We start from the raw sequence: 16634 nt of genomic DNA on the forward strand, positions 1-16634 counted from the left end.
AAATGTGGAAGCTTGAATAACATTTTGCTGTTATGATAAGATGCCAACTAGTCCACAAAGGGTTTTGTAGCCGCTGCTGAAAGCAGTTATTAAATTGTAACCTTCTTTAACTCGTCTGCGATTACTTACTCGCTCAAGGCCTGTGGATCCTTTTGCATCTGCTCTAATATAAGTCTCATTGCTGGATCGCTCATTATTTGCTGCACTTCCGGGTCGGCCATTGCTCTGCGCTTTACATCCTCGAGACTGTCATTTCGGTGGTACTGTGACATCATACACCTTTGATAACCATCAATTGCTTCCTGCGTACATAAATGACCATAATGAACACATTTGATTTTGAAATTTTCTGCCGTTGCAATCATAGGCTTATTAAACTCACTTCCCAGCATGTATAAAGCCTAAAAAGAAGAGGCACAGAGTCCCAAATCACTGGACAAGGAGCATACAAGACCCCTCCACGAGTCCTGAGAAAGCACAATTAGAAGCCTCGGGCAGGTTTTGTACCGTACCTTGCAGGAGGAGTCCAAATCTAGTGCTTTCTGATAGACATCCATCGCCTTGGTGTAATCCTTCATGGCCTCTAGTGCAGCAGCTTTGCGAGTATAACCTTTAACTGAAGATTTAAAAAAAAAAAAAAATTATGCATGGGAGAGATTTTATTCTTATTCATATATAAAGAAAGACATAACATCAGTTTGGACATATATGCCTATTAAGTAGCCCCTCAAAGCAGATAATTATCAGGGCTGGAGCAGACAAGAATCCTGCAAGTACCATATATACTCGAGTATAAGCCGAGATTTTCAGCCCATTTTTTGGGGCTGAAAGTCCCCCTCTCGGCTTATACTCGAGTCATATGCAGGGGTCGGCAGGGGAGGGGGAGCGGGGGGCTGTCTAATTATACTCACCTACTGCTGGCACGGTCCCTGGACGTCCCTGCTTCTTCCAGCGCTGCAGATTCTTCCTGTACCGAGCGGTCACATGGTACCGCTCATTACAGTAATGAATATACAGCTCCACCTCCCATAGAGGTGGAGCCGCATATTCATTACTGTAATGAGCAGTAACTGACCACTCAATACAGGAAGAAGATGCAGCGGTGGAAGAAGCAGGGACACAGCGCCAGCTGTAGGAGTATACGGGGAGGGGAGCGCAGCGCTGCGCGATATTTACCGCTCCTCGTTCCGGTGCGGCTCCGTCTCCAGCATCCTCTGGCAGTGACGCTCAGGTCAGAGGGCGCGATGACGTAGTCAGTGCGCGCCCTCTGTTGAACGTCAGTGCCGAAGACGGAGCCGCACGAGGAGCAGGTAAATATTGAAAGTGCCGGGGTCCTAAGCCAAGAGAGGAGAGTATGTGATTTTTTTTTTTTTTTTTTTAATCGCAGCAAAAGCATATGGGGCAAGTGACTGTACGGAGCATCTTATGGGGTCATAACGCTTGTGCAGCATTATATGGGGCAAGTGACTCTGCAGAGCATCTTATGGGGCCATAACGCTTGTGCAGCATTATATGGGGTAAAAATCTCTATGGAGCATCTTATGGGGCCCTTATTACCCTTTATGCAGGCTTATAAGGGGCATATTTTAATATGGAGCATCTAATGGGGCCCATCAAACTTTATGGAGCATTATATGGGGCTCCTGATTCAAAATGGATATTCAAAAACACTTAACCTACTGATGTCTCAATTAATTTTACTTTTATTGGTATCTATTTTTACTTTTGACATTCACCGGTAGCTGCTGCATTTTCCACCCTAGGTTTATACTAGAGTCATTAAGTTTTCCCAGTTTTCTGTGGCAAAATTAGGGGGGGGGGTTTCACATATACAGATTTGGTACAGTTTATTCCAGTTATCTTTTTATTTTAAAATAAGTGAATTTTCCGCAGTTTTTTTTTTTTATAAATATATTTTTTTTATATTAAATGGCTGTCACATGCCCCACTACTGGCATCATGGCTCCCATTATGGAGAGGTAGAGATGAGCACGTTTAAGTGGATTAAAATTCAGCACAAAAAAAAAAAGACAGAAAATACTCACTGAATGCGGGTTCTAGTTTTATACATTCTTCACAGTCCTGGAAGGAATAAGAAAGGAGAAATTAACACTTAAATCCCTTCTGATCTGGTTGTATTAATGGACATTAGTATTTAACCCCTAAAAGTGGAGAGAGGAGAAAAGTATCTTCAAGATGGAAGAGAAGAGAAAAAACAAAACAGGACTATAGAGGAGGAAAGTACATGGAGAAAAGAGCAGGATATGAGCTGTACAAATATACGTACTAAGGAAGACAGCAGAACCCTGAAAAAACAGAGCTCATATACAGCCTATATTACTGGGAGAGACACTCAAGATAAATCTGAAACTTGTAATCAGGCTGCAAACTGCAATTTTCCCTATATCAAAAGGTGTCCATAGAATTTACATTTCAGATCAATGACAGCATCTCTAATACTAGAGGTACAGCGATTTGGGCAATAGATGAATTTACATTGTCGGCTATATTGCCAATATTCATTACCTTTAGTGCAAGCTGAAACTCGAGCAGCTTTGTGTAGCATGCAGCACGATTGCTGTACAATTTGGCATCTTTTGGATTCCTCTTAATTGCTTCTGAGTAATGTTTCATTGCTATTGGGTAGTCTCCTGTGAGACAGAACAGAAAATCTGGATGTATTACTTGTATACAGCAGGTGTTCACAAGTTGCATAGAAATAGTATTTCTAGCTTTTTTTGCACCATTTTAGCTTGGGCCTTTCCAACCCTAATTCTACAAAAATTGCACTGATTTGCACACATCTACATCACCAAAGGGAAAAAAAAAAAAAATCTATCATGAATTTATTATGAAGAGCTGCAACAATACAAACTCTTAGCGGCTTATATTCATTTATTTTTGTGCTTTTGTCATCAGGTATTTTGCGACCTAATCTGAGAGCAGGGTAATGTAGGGGGCCAAGACCACAATTCCGGCGTTGTGTCACTTATTGGGCCGACTGCGGAAGTTTTCATACAATCAGTTTTAGCAGCAGGAGATTATACACTTCTGCTCCCGATATCACACCGACCTTTTTAGAAAACACCAGTGATTGTCTTACCGCTGTCTCTAACATCATGTCCTCCCTCTATCTGAAACTAAACCTGTCAAAAACTGAACTCCTCGTGTTCTCTCCCTCTACTAACCTACCTTTGCCTGACATTGCCATCTCCGTGTGCGGTTCCACCATTACTCCAAAGCAACATGCCCGCTGCCTTGGGGTCATCCTTGATTCTGACCTTTCATTCACCCCCTACATCCGATCACTGGCTCGCTCATCTTACCTGCATCTCAAAAACATTTCTAGAATTCGCCCTTTTCTTAATTTCGACTCTGCAAAAACTCTGACTGTTTCACTTATTCATTCTCGTCTGGACTATTGTAACTCTACTAATCGGTCTCCCTCTTGCAAAACTCTCCCCGCTCCAATCTGTCCTGAATGCTGCTGCCAGGATCATATTCCTCACCAACCGTTACACCGATGCCTCTACCCTGTGCCAGTCATTACACTGGCTACCCATCCACTCCAGAATCCAGTACAAAACTACTACCCTCATCCACAAAGCACTCCATGGCTCAGCACCACCCTACATCTCCTCCCTGGTATCAGTCTACCACCCTACCCGTGCCCTCCGCTCCGCTAATGACCTCAGGTTAGCATCCTCAATAATCAGAACCTCCCACTCCCGTCTCCAAGACTTTACACGTGCTGCGCCGATTCTTTGGAATGCACTACCTAGGTTAATACGATTAATCCCCAATCCCCACAGTTTTAAGCGTGCCCTAAAAACTCATTTGTTCAGACTGGCCTACCGCCTCAATGCATTAACCTAACGATCCCTGTGTGGCCTATTTATAATAAAAAAAAAAAAAAAAAGGTTCCTCGCATCATGTTCTCATACACTTTATGCAGTATTAGCCCTCTGTGTCTGTACTGCTACATACTTAGGCAGGTAACTGGTTCATGCAGCTTTACATGAACACCTGAGCCTTACACTATGGCTGGTCCGAATAACTAAAGCAATTGTTACCATCCACCTCTCGTGTCTCCCCTTTTCCTCATAGTTTGTAAGCTTGCGAGCAGGGCCCTCACTCCTCTTGGTATCTGTTTTGAACTGTATTTCTGTTATGCTGTAATGTCTATTGTCTGTACAAGTCCCCTCCATAATTTGTAAAGCGCTGCGGAATATGTTGGCGCTATATAAATAAAATTATTATTATTATTATTATTATTATTACTAGTGGGCTATTAAAGAGGTTATCCACTTCCTTGGACAACCCCTGCTTGATCTAAATGTTTGGCCCCAATGAAATTTAAAAAAAAATAAAAAATAAAAAAAGCTTATACTTGCCTTCCGTTAGTGTCGGCTCTCAGTCCAGTGGCCCTCGTACGGTTGTGACACGTAGTGCCCAAGGATAAACATTTAGATCAAGAAGGGGTTGTCCTAGTAATGGACATCCCTTTTAATCCTGCCAGGTAATCCCTCATATTAATCAGCTCAGTAGAACCATGCCAACAACACTGATTGACAGCTTTCTGTGTATGCTGTGCATCATGTGCTTCACTCCATACCCCCTGGTCCAGCTCAAAGTCTCCATAGCTGCTCCCAGTGTGTTCTTTTCTGCAGCAATTAGGTCAGCGATAAGCTCAGCAGCTCTCCCGATGTAGATGGTACGAGCTGCCCAGAGACATGATGTGTGCTGCAGACAAGAACAGACACCGGAAGCAGCCATGGAGACTCAGCGATGGACCCGAGCAATGCACAGTTTGTTAGTTTTATTTTTACTACTACTAGAATGTATAAGTTGTTTTTTTTTCTAAAAATTGCAAATGCAAAGTTATTTAAAAACAAAGCAACTTCCCATAAAGAAAAAAATGCTCTAGATTCTGGTGGGTACTGCTCATGGCTCAGGTTATCGGTCACCCTGCAGTCTCAGAGTGGTCAGTCTCCTGGGCGAGGCGCACTGAAGGAAGAGAAACCCTTTAAAGCAGCTCCCTAGTTACATTTACAGAACACAAGTCGCCCTTGACTGTCAGCTTTTGACCCCCCCCCCCCCCATGTTTATTGCCTGCGGTCAGGAGACAACTTAATCTACATCAATGCACTCTGTAATTATAATACTTCCAAGACTAAAGCAGACCATGGGGTTTGCAAATTAACAGGCTTTACCTTTTTGGAAGGCTTCGTTGCCTTTAGTCTTCTGCTCTAGTGCTAGCTCAGGATTGATGTATGCTAGTCGCTCCTGGTCTTTCAATATTTTCTCTGCCTGCAGATAAAACCATGATAAAATTCATATACAAGAAACTTGCCATTTATAACAAGCAAAACCTGTTTGGGACATTTAAAACACTGGGAAATCACAATGATGTGACTCAATATTTATCAGAACAGATATTATAGTATTTAGATCACCTCTCTGGAATAAACACATTGAAAAATATGACATATCTATAAAGCCCTTTCACTTTTTTCGACCCATGTATTGGAAAAAGTTAGTGGGACCATAAAATTGTGCCAAGCCATTCATGAAAGAATTTCAAAAAGTAGGAAAATTGCACCAGCGTGACTATTTTTCTACTAGAACACATTTCTTAGCTGTGCAATACCAAGGCACCGCTGGCATGCTATATACATAACACGCCTTATTTGTACACAATAATTAAGAGAATTCTGCATTGTCCTGTAGGCATTTCACATTTCTTTCCTTCTGCTTCTATGAAAACCGACCTGCTGACATTTCTTGAGAACGTCTGGTGTTCTGTGCTCTGCCAGAGATTTGTTGAAGAACTGAATTGCTTCCTTGTACTTTTCTTCCTTGTAATAGGAGTTTCCAATACGTGCATAAGCTCTGCAGAAACAAGGAAAAGATGGCTTTTAGCGGGCGCACATCAGAAAACGAACCATTCCAATACAACAGAGCAATATTTTTGAACTTATTGACTCGAGTATAAGCCTAGGGTGGAAATGCAGCATTTACCGGTGAATTTCAAAAATAAAAATAGATCATTATTTCCCCATAGCTGTGCCATATAGTGCTCTGCACCGTTCATATTTCCCCATAGGTGTGAACCATATAGTGCTCTGCACCTTCATTGTGCCCCCTAGCTGTGCCATATACGGTGCTCTGCACCGTTCACTGTGCCCCATAGCTGTGCCATATACGGTGCTCTGCACCGTTCACTGTGCCCCATAGCTGTGCTGTGCCATATACGGTGCTCTGCACCGTTCACTGTGCCCCATAGCTGTGCTGTGCCATATACGGTGCTCTGCACCGTTCACTGTGCCCCATAGCTGTGCTGTGCCATATACGGTGCTCTGCACCGTTCACTGTACCCCATAGCTGTGCTGTGCCATATACGGTGCTCTGCACCGTTCACTGTGCCCCATAGATGTTCCACATAAATTTGTGCCGCCGCTGCCGCAATAAAGAAAAAAAACCACATACTCACCTCCCTTGATTGCAGCTCCCAGCGTCTCGTTCCGGCGCCTCCATCTTCCCGGCGTCTCTGCTCTGACTGATCAGGCAGAGGGCGCCGCGCACACTATATGCGTCATCGCGCCCTCTGCCTGAACAGTCAGAGAGCAGAGACGCCGGGAAGATGGAGGCGCCGGCCGGGAAGATGGATCGGCGCCCGGCGGCTGGAACGAGGACAGGTGAATATGCTATACTCACCTAGTCCTGGCGATCCTCGCGCTGTCCCCTCCTGTCTTCGGTGCCGCAGCTTCTTTCTCTATCAGCGGTCACCGGCACCGCTGATTAGAGAAATGAATAAGCGGCTCTGCCCCTATGGGAGGTGGAGCCGCTTATTCATTTCTGTAATGAGCGGTCCCACGTGACCGCTGAAGAGAGGAAGAAACTGCAGCGCCGAAGCCCGTGGGACGGCAGGGACAGCGCGAGGATCGCTGGGACTAGGTAAGTATACCTCAGCGCCCTCACCCGCCGACCCCACCGCTACCGTGACTCGAGTATAAGCCGAGGGGGGCACTTTCAGCCCAAAAATTTGGGCTGAAAATCTCGGCTTATACTCGAGTATATACGGTATATATATATATATATATCATAGGTAGACCTCAACTATGGGAGACAAACTGAGAAAAAAAATCCAGAAAATCACATTGTCTGTTTTTTTATCATTTTTTTTGCATATTATGGTGGAAAATAAGTATTTGGTCAGAAACAAACAATCAAGATTTCTGGCTCTCACAGACCTGTAACTTCTTCTTTAAGAGTCTCCTCTTTCCTCCACTCATTACCTGTAGTAATGGCACCTGTTTAAACTTGTTATCAGTATAAAAAGACACCTGTGCACACCCTCAAAAAGTCTGACTCCAAACTCCACTATGGTGAAGACCAAAGAGCTGTCAAAGGACACCAGAAACAAAATTGTAGCCCTGCACCAGGCTGGGAAGACTGAATCTGCAATAGCCAACCAGCTTGGAGTGAAGAAATCAACAGTGGGAGCAATAATTAGAAAATGGAAGACATACAAGACCACTGATAATCTCCCTCGATCTGGGGCTCCACGCAAAATCCCACCCCGTGGGGTCAGAATGATCACAAGAACGGTGAGCAAAAATCCCAGAACCACACGGGGGGACCTAGTGAATGAACTGCAGAGAGCTGGGACCAATGTAACAAGGCCTACCATAAGTAACACACTACGCCACCATGGACTCAGATCCTGCAGTGCCAGACGTGTCCCACTGCTTAAGCCAGTACATGTCCGGGCCCATCTGAAGTTTGCTAGAGAGCATTTGGATGATCCAGAGGAGTTTTGGGAGAATGTCCTATGGTCTGATGAAACCAAACTGGAACTGTTTGGTAGAAACAGAACTTGTCGTGTTTGGAGGAAAAAGAATACTGAGTTGCATCCATCAAACACCATACCTACTGTAAAGCATGGTGGTGGAAACATCATGCTTTGGGGCTGTTTCTCTGCAAAGGGGCCAGGACGAATTATCCGGGTACATGAAAGAATGAATGGGGCCATGTACCGTGAGATTTTGAGTGCAAACCTCCTTCCATCAGCAAGGGCATTGAAGATGAAACGTGGCTGGGTCTTTCAACATGACAATGATCCAAAGCACACCGCCAGGGCAACGAAGGAGTGGCTTCGTAAGAAGCATTTCAAGGTCCTGGAGTGGCCTAGCCAGTCTCCAGATCTCAACCCTATAGAAAACCTTTGGAGGGAGTTGAAAGTCCGTGTTGCCAAGCGAAAAGCCAAAAACATCACTGCTCTAGAGGAGATCTGCATGGAGGAATGGGCCAACATACCAACAACAGTGTGTGGCAACCTTGTGAAGACTTACAGAAAACGTTTGACCTCTGTCATTGCCAACAAAGGATATATTACAAAGTATTGAGATGAAATTTTGTTTCTGACCAAATACTTATTTTCCACCATAATATGCAAATAAAATGTTAAAAAAACATACAATGTGATTTTCTGGATTTTTTTTTTCTCAGTTTGTCTCCCATAGTTGAGGTCTACCTATGATGTAAATTACAAACGCCTCTCATCTTTTTAAGTGGTGGAACTTGCACTATTGCTGACGGACTAAATACTTTTTTGCCCCACTGTATAATTATATATATATATATATATATATATTTTAGAGGTGAATGAATAAATTTGCAGGGCCCCCCGGTTCAGTAGTCAGGTCAGTATTCTACATGGGAGGGAGCGCTGTGAAATACCTACCTGTCGACATCTGCAGCTCCACTCTTTATTAGCCAGCCTGGCGCAATGTTAGGTGTGCATCATGCCGCAACGATGGTGTTGCATCAAACAAGCTGACCAAAAGAGCCACCCATGCCATCAGATAGGAAGAAGGTTTGCAGGGCTCCTATCCAGAATACTGACCAAGCCCCTGTTCCACATTGCTACAAATCAATCTACTTGTTTATCTCTAGTTACAATACAAAGTTGTAAATCCAGACAAGTTTAATTTTCTTTGTATTATCGTATTTTTCAGATTATATGGAGCACTTTTCCCCCGCATATTTGGGAGGATAATGGAGGTGCATGTTATAATCCAAATGTAGCTTTCTAGCGGAGAGGAGTCACGGGAGGCAGGGTGGCTGCTGCAGGAAGCTGGCGGTGAAGGCAGAAGTGGAGCAATGCTGCGGGCACCGAGCTGGGAGGAGTGGGTGCGAGGATGTGGTGGGCCCAGACTTCCACAAAATGTCAGTGCAGTCCATGCACTTCCAATTGTTTTCACTGCGGCGGACTTAAGGAATCATGCCAGTCCTGCAACATCCTTGCCTCCTGTGATCCTACGTCACTGCTCCCGGTAAGCTACCGTAAAATCGGACTACGACGCGCCATTTTTTTTCCTCCCCAAATTTGGGGTGCGTATTATGGTCCATTGTGTTTTATAGTGCGCAAAATGTGGTACATTTATAACAATTGTGTTATATTTTAGCTACATAAGTCACAGTTCCATTGATCGTCATACAACAGACTAAATAAAGACATATGCGCACACATCACTCCACTGGAACCCACTTGGCAATTTGTCTGTAGTCTTCACGATTCTCTCTTCCTACTTCGATGGCGTTTTCGCATAGCTCTCGGCATCGATTGTAATCCGCTTGTTCAAAGTACACAGCTGAATAACAAATCAATGGCGGTCAGTGAGATTTTGGAAAATAATTTACATTTTAATTAACCCCTTCAAGACCCAGCCTATTTTGACCTTAAAGACCTTGCCGTTTTTTGCAATTCTGACCAGTGTCCCTTTATGAGGTAATAACTCAGGAACGCTTCAACGGATCCTAGCGGTTCTGAGATTGTTTTTTCGTGACATATTGGGCTTCATGTTAGTGGTAAATTTAGGTCAATAAATTCTGCATTTATTTGTGATAAACACGGAAATTTGGCGAAAATTTTAAAAATTTCGCAATTTTCACATTTTGAATTTTTATTCTGTTAAACCAGAGAGATATGTGACACAAAATAGTTAATAAATAACATTTCCCACATGTTTACTTTACATCAGCACAATTTTGGAAACAAAATTTTTTTTTGTTAGGAAGTTATAAGGGTTAAAATTCGACCAGCGATTTGTCATTTTTACAACGAAATTTACAAAACCATTTTTTTTTAGGGACCACCTCACATTTGAAGTCAGTTTGAGGGGTCTATATGGCTGAAAATACCCAAAAGTGACACCATTCTAAAAACTGCACCCCTCAAGGTACTCAAAACCACATTCAAGAAGTTTATTAACCCTTCAGGTGCTTCACAGCAGCAGAAGCAACATGGAAGGAAAAAATGAACATTTAACTTTTTAGTCACAAAAATTATCTTTTAGCAACAATTTTTTTATTTTCCCAATGGTAAAAGGAGAAACTGAACCACGAAAGTTGTTGTCCAATTTGTCCTGAGTACGCTGATACCTCATATGTGGGGGTAAACCACTGTTTTGGCGCACGGCAGGGCTTGGAAGGGAAGGAGCGCCATTTGACTTTTTGAATCAAAAATTGGCTCCACTCTTTAGCGGACACCATGTCACGTTTGGAGAGCCCCCGTGTGCCTAAAAATTGGAGCTCCCCCACAAGTGACCCCATTTTGGAAACTAGACGCCCCAAGGAACTTATCTAGATGCATAGTGAGCACTTTGAACCCCCAGGTGCTTCACAAATTGATCCGTAAAAATGAAAAAGTACTTTTTTTTCACAAAAAAATTCTTTTAGCCTCAATTTTTTCATTTTCACATGGGCAACAGGATAAAATGGATCCTAAAATGTGTTGGGCAATTTCTCCTGAGTACACCAATACCTCACATGTGGAGGTAAACCACTGTTTGGGCACATGGTAAGGCTCGGAAGGGAAGGAGCGCCATTTGACTTTTTGAATGAAAAATTATTTCCATCGTTAGCGGACACCATGTCGCGTTTGGATAGCTCCTGTGTGCCTAAACATTGGCGCTCCCCCACAAGTGACCCCATTTTGGAAACTAGACCCCCCAAGGAACTAATTTAGATGCCTAGTGAGCACTTTAAACCCTCAGGTGCTTCACAAATTGATCTGTAAAAATGAAAAAGTAATTTTTTTTTCACAAAAAAATTCTTTTCGCCTCAATTTTTTCATTTTCACATGGGCAGTAGGATAAAATGGATCATAAAATTTGTTGGGCAATTTCTCCCGAGTACGCCGATACCTCATATGTGGGGGTAAACCACTGTTTGGGCACTCGGCAGGGCTCGGAAGAGAAGGCGCGCCATTTGACTTTTTGAATGGAAAATTAGCTCCAATTGTTAGCGGACACCATGTCGCGTTTGGAGAGCCCCTGTGTGCCTAAACATTGGAGCTCCCGCACAAGTGACCCCATTTTGGAAACTAGACCCCCCAAGGAGCTTATCTAGATGCATATTGAGCACTTTAAACCCCCAGGTGCTTCACAGAAGTTTATAACGCAGAGCCATGAAAATAAAAAATAATTTTTCTTTCCTCAAAAATGATTTTTTAGCCTGGAATTTCCTATTTTGCCAAGGATAATAGGAGAAATTGGACCCCAAATATTGTTGTCCAGTTTGTCCTGAGTACGCTGATACCCCATATGTGGGGGTAAACCACTGTTTGGGCGCACGGCAGGGCTCGGAAGGGATGGCACGCCATTTGGCTTTTTAAATGGAAAATTAGCTCCAATCATTAGCGGACACCATGTCACGTTTGGAGAGCCCCTGTGTGCCTAAACATTGGAGATCCCCCAGAAATGACACCATTTTAGAAACTAGACCCCCAAAGGAACTAATCTAGATGTGTGGTGAGGACTTTGAACCCCCAAGTGCTTCACAGAAGTTTATAACGCAGAGCCATGAAAATAAAAAAAAAAATTATTTTCTCAAAAATGATCTTTTACCCTGCAATTTTTTATTTTCCCAAGGGTAACAGGAGAAATTTGACCCCAAAAGTTGTTGTCCAGTTTCTCCTGAGTACGGTGATACCCCATATGTGGGGGTAAACTACTGTTTGGGCACATGCCGGGGCTTGGAATTGAAGTAGTGACGTTTTGAAATGCAGACTTTGATGGAATGCTCTGCGGGCGTCACGTTGCGTTTGCAGAGCCCCTGATGTGCCTAAACAGTAGAAACCCCCCACAAGTGACCCCATTTTGGAAACTAGACCCTGAAAGGAACTTATCTAGATGTGTGGTGAGCACTTTGAACCCCCAAGTGCTTCATAGAAGTTTATAATGCAGAGCCGTGAAAATAATAAATACGTTTTCTTTCCTCAAAAATAATTATTTAGCCCAGAATTTTTTATTTTCCCAAGGGTTACAGGAGAAATTGGACCCCAAAAGTTGTTGTCCAGTTTCTCCTGAGTACGCTGATACCCCATATGTGGGGGTAAACCACTGTTTGGGCACACGTCGGGGCTCAGAAGGGAAGTAGTGACTTTTGAAATGCAGACTTTGATGGAATGGTCTGCGGGTGTCACGTTGCGTTTGCAGAGCCCCTGGTGTGCCTAAACAGTAGAAACCCCCCACAAGTGACCCCATTTTAGAAACTAGACCCCCCAAGGAACTTATCTAGATATGTGGTGAGCACTTTGAACCCCCAAGTGCTTCACAGACGTTTACAACGCAGAGCCGTGAAAATAAAAAATCATTTTTCTTTCCTCAAAAATTATGTTTTAGCAAGCATTTTTTTAGATTCACAAGGGTAACAGGAGAAATTGGACCCCAGTAATTGTTGCGCAGTTTGTCCTGAGTATGCTGGTACCCCATATGTGGGGGTAAACCACTGTTTGGGCACACGTCAGGGCTCGGAAGTGAGGGAGCACCATTTGACTTTTTGAATACGAGATTGGCTGGAATCAATGGTGGCGCCATGTTGCGTTTGGAGACCCCTGATGTGCCTAAACAGTGGTAACCCCTCAATTCTAACTCCAACACTAACCCCAACACACCCCTAACCCTAATCCCAACTGTAGCCATAATCCTAATCACAACCCTAACCCCAACACACCCCTAACCACAACACTAACCCCAACACACCCCTAACCCTAACCACAACCCTAATTCCAACCCTAACCCTAAGGCTATGTGCCCACGTTGCGGATTCGTGTGAGATATTTCCGCACCATTTTTGAAAAATCTGCGGGTAAAAGGCACTGTGTTTTACCTGCGGATTTTCCGCGGATTTCCAGTGTTTTTTGTGCGGATTTCACCTGCGGATTCCTATTGAGGAACAGGTGTAAAACGCTGCGGAATCCGCACAAAGAATTGACATGCTGCAGAAAATACAACGCAGCGTTCCCACGCGGTATTTTCCGCACCATGGGCACAGCGGATTTGGTTTTTCATATGTTTACATGGTACTGTAAACCTGATGGAACACTGCTGCGAATCCGCAGCCAAATCCGCACCGTGTGCACATAGCCTAATTCTAACGGTATGTGCACACGCTGCGGAAAACGCTGCGGATCCGCAGCAGTTTCCCATGAGTGTACAGTTCAATGTAAACCTATGGGAAACAAAAATCGCTGTACACATGCTGCGGAAAAACTGCACGGAAACGCAGCGGTTTACATTCCGCAGCATGTCACTTCTTTGTGCGGATTCTGCAGCGGTTTTACAACTGCTCCAATAGAAAATCGCAATTGTAAAACCGCAGTGAAATGCGCAGAAAAAAACGCGGTAAATCCGCTATAAATCCGCAGCGGTTTAGCACTGCGGATTTATCAAATCCGCAGCGGAAAAATCCGCAGAGGACCAGAAATCGTGTGCACATTCCTAACCCTAACCCTAACCCTAGCCCTAACCCTACCCCTAACCCTAACCCTATTCTAACATTAGTGGAAAAAAAAAAATTTCTTTATTTTTTTTATTGTCCCTACCTATGGGGGTCATTTATTATTTTTTTTATTTTGATCACTGAGATAAATTATATCTCAGTGATCAAAATGCACTTTGGAACGAATCTGCCGGCCGGCAGATTCGGCGGGCGCACTGCGCATGCGCCCGCCATTTTGGAAGATGGCGGCGCCCAGGAGAAGACGGACGGGACCACGGCTGGATCGGTAAGTATGATAGGGTGGGGGGGGACCACGGGGGGGGGGAGAATCGGAGCGCGGGAGGGGTGGAACGGAGCGCGGGGGGCGTGGAACGGAGCACGGGGGGGGCTGGAATGGAGCACGGGGGGGTGGAACGGAGCACGGGGGGGTGGAACGGAGCACGGGGGGGGGGGGGGGGGGGTGTGGATCGGAGTGCAGGGGGGGTGATTGGAGCACGGGGGGAGCGGACACGAGCACGGGGGGGAGCGGAGCACAGGGCGGAGGGGAGCCGGAGCAGTGTACCGGCCAGATCGGGGGGGTGGGGGGGCGGCACACTAGTATTTCCAGCCATGGCCGATGATATTTCAGCATCGGCCATGGCTGGATTGTAATATTTCACCCGTTATAATGGGTGAAATATTACAAATCGCTCTGATTGGCAGTTTCACTTTCAACAGCCAATCAGAGCGATCGTAGCCACGAGGGGGTGAAGCCACCCCCCCTGGGCTAAACTACCACTCCCCCTGTCCCTGCAGATCGGGTGAAATGGGAGTTAACTCTTTCACCCGATCTGCAGGGACGCGATCTTTCCATGACGCCGCATAGGCGTCATGGGTCGGAATGGCACCGACTTTCATGACGCCTACGTGGCGTCATGGGTCGGGAAGGGGTTAAAGTAGTTGCCCAGTGCCAGTTTTTATCCCCCCCCCCCCCATTTCTTATGCACAGGGCAACTAACATTCTGCCACCACTGGGAATCCAGTGAAGGCAGCTCTGGTTGCACACCATAACGGGATCCTCTGGATGTCACAGGACCACCGAAGCTTGCGCAGTATTCAGGTGACTGGAGAAGTAGGCCGATTCTCTGATGGAATATGCCTCTAGTCACCTGGATGCTGCCGCCAATCACATGGTTCAGCGCTCTGATGATATTGGGACTGCGTAACATCTCTTCTGAAAGTGGCACTGACCAACAGCGCAGGCTGTGCTGAATCCCCAGGGGGTGACAGCAGGCGAGTATGCAGCCATTTGTTATGTCATACCAACCCACATCCAAGGGAAGAAAATATGTCAGGCAACTTCTTTCAAATCCAACATATAAATATTTCCAAAAGAGGATCGAAGTAGGAACTTACCAGCCTGATTTGTTATATAAGTCATGTTAGTTGGATCAAGTTTCTGGGCTTCAGAATAATGCTTCAGGGCAGCGTTAAACTCTTTCTTCTTGTAAGCTTCATTGCCGAGCTCCTTCTCCTTCTGAGCCTGAGGGGTATGAGAAAGTTTGACATTTTGTCAAGCCATTAACCCTTTCATGACCTGGGGGTTTTCCGTTTTTTTTTGCTCCCCTCCTTCCCAGAGCCATAACTTATTTTTCCGTCAATATGGCCACGTGAGGGCTTATTTTTTTGAGGGACGAGTTTTACCTTTGAACAACATCATTGGTTTTTACCATATCGTGTACTAGAAAATGGGAAAAAAAATTCCAAGTGTGGTGAAATTGCAAAAAAAGTGAAATGCCACACTTGTTTTTTGTTTGGCTTTTTTGCTAGCTTCACTAAATGCTAAAACTGACCTGCCAATATGATTCTCCAGGTCATTATGAGTTCATAGACACCAAACATGTCTAGGTTCTACTTTAACTAAGTAGTGAAAAAAAAAAAATTCCAAACTTTGCTAAAAAAAAAACCAACCCAAAATGTGCGCTATTTTCCGATACCCATAGCATCTCCATATTTCGTGATCTGGGGTCGGGTGAGGGCTTATTTTTTGCGTGCCGAGCTGACGTTTTTAATTCTACCATTTTGGTTTAGATAAGTTCTTTTGATCGCCCGTTATTGCATTTTAATGCAATGTTGCAGCGACCAAAAAAAAAAAATATATATATAATTCTGGAGTTTCAAATTTTTTTTTTCTCGCTACGCTGTTTAGCGATCAGGTTAATCCTTTTTTTTGTATTGATAGATCGGGCAATTCTGAACGCGGCGATACCAAAATATGTGTAGGTTTGATTTTTTTTAATGGTTTTATTTTGAATGGGGTGAAGGTGGGGTGCTTTAAACTTTTTTTTTTTTTTTTGCCATGCTTCAATAGCCTCCATGGGAGGCTAGAAGCTGGCACAACTGGATCGTCTCAGCTACATAGAGGCGAAGAATAGATCGTCTCTATGTAGTAGAATTACAGGCTTGCTATGAGTTAACTAGTTAATAGCGATGGGTGAATCCCGAATCCACCCATCGCTATTGCGGGCACATGTCAGCTGTTCAAAACAGCTGACATGTCCCGGCTTTGATGTGGGCTCACATCAAAGCAGGGGATCTGACCTTGGACGTAACATCGTCCGAGGTCAGAAAGAGGTTAAAGAAACGAGACAAAAAAAAAAAAAAATTGGGTGGATCACAGCCTTCATACAGAGGATAAATATCTGATAACTCAGGGTCCCCCGTTTATGAAAACAAGGGTCTCCAAGTTCTCCATTGCAATGAAGAGGAGAAGGAGCGTGTCTACTGCTGCTTCATTCAAAGTCAAAGGGACTGATGAAGTTTGCAGAATATTGAGCTTTATATCTATGTCTGTCCGTCTGAATAGA

General features: G+C 44.3%; 1 protein-coding gene across 1 annotated transcript in view; it reads right to left on the reverse strand.

Moving 5' to 3' along the window:
- STIP1 (stress induced phosphoprotein 1) overlaps positions 1-16634 on the reverse strand; it is a 38309-nt gene that overhangs the window by 13760 nt on the left and 7915 nt on the right. The window contains exons 6-13 of the mRNA XM_069740109.1: positions 15184-15310; positions 9554-9656; positions 5772-5892; positions 5214-5310; positions 2527-2651; positions 2046-2082; positions 513-616; positions 130-302 (exon numbers count right to left, since the gene is read on the reverse strand). Of these exons, the coding sequence (XP_069596210.1) occupies positions 130-302; positions 513-616; positions 2046-2082; positions 2527-2651; positions 5214-5310; positions 5772-5892; positions 9554-9656; positions 15184-15310 (887 nt within the window). The remainder of the gene's footprint in view (positions 1-129; positions 303-512; positions 617-2045; positions 2083-2526; positions 2652-5213; positions 5311-5771; positions 5893-9553; positions 9657-15183; positions 15311-16634) is intronic.

Source organism: Ranitomeya imitator, chromosome 9 (genome assembly GCF_032444005.1).
Source record: "Ranitomeya imitator isolate aRanImi1 chromosome 9, aRanImi1.pri, whole genome shotgun sequence".
NCBI lineage: Eukaryota > Metazoa > Chordata > Amphibia > Anura > Dendrobatidae > Ranitomeya > Ranitomeya imitator.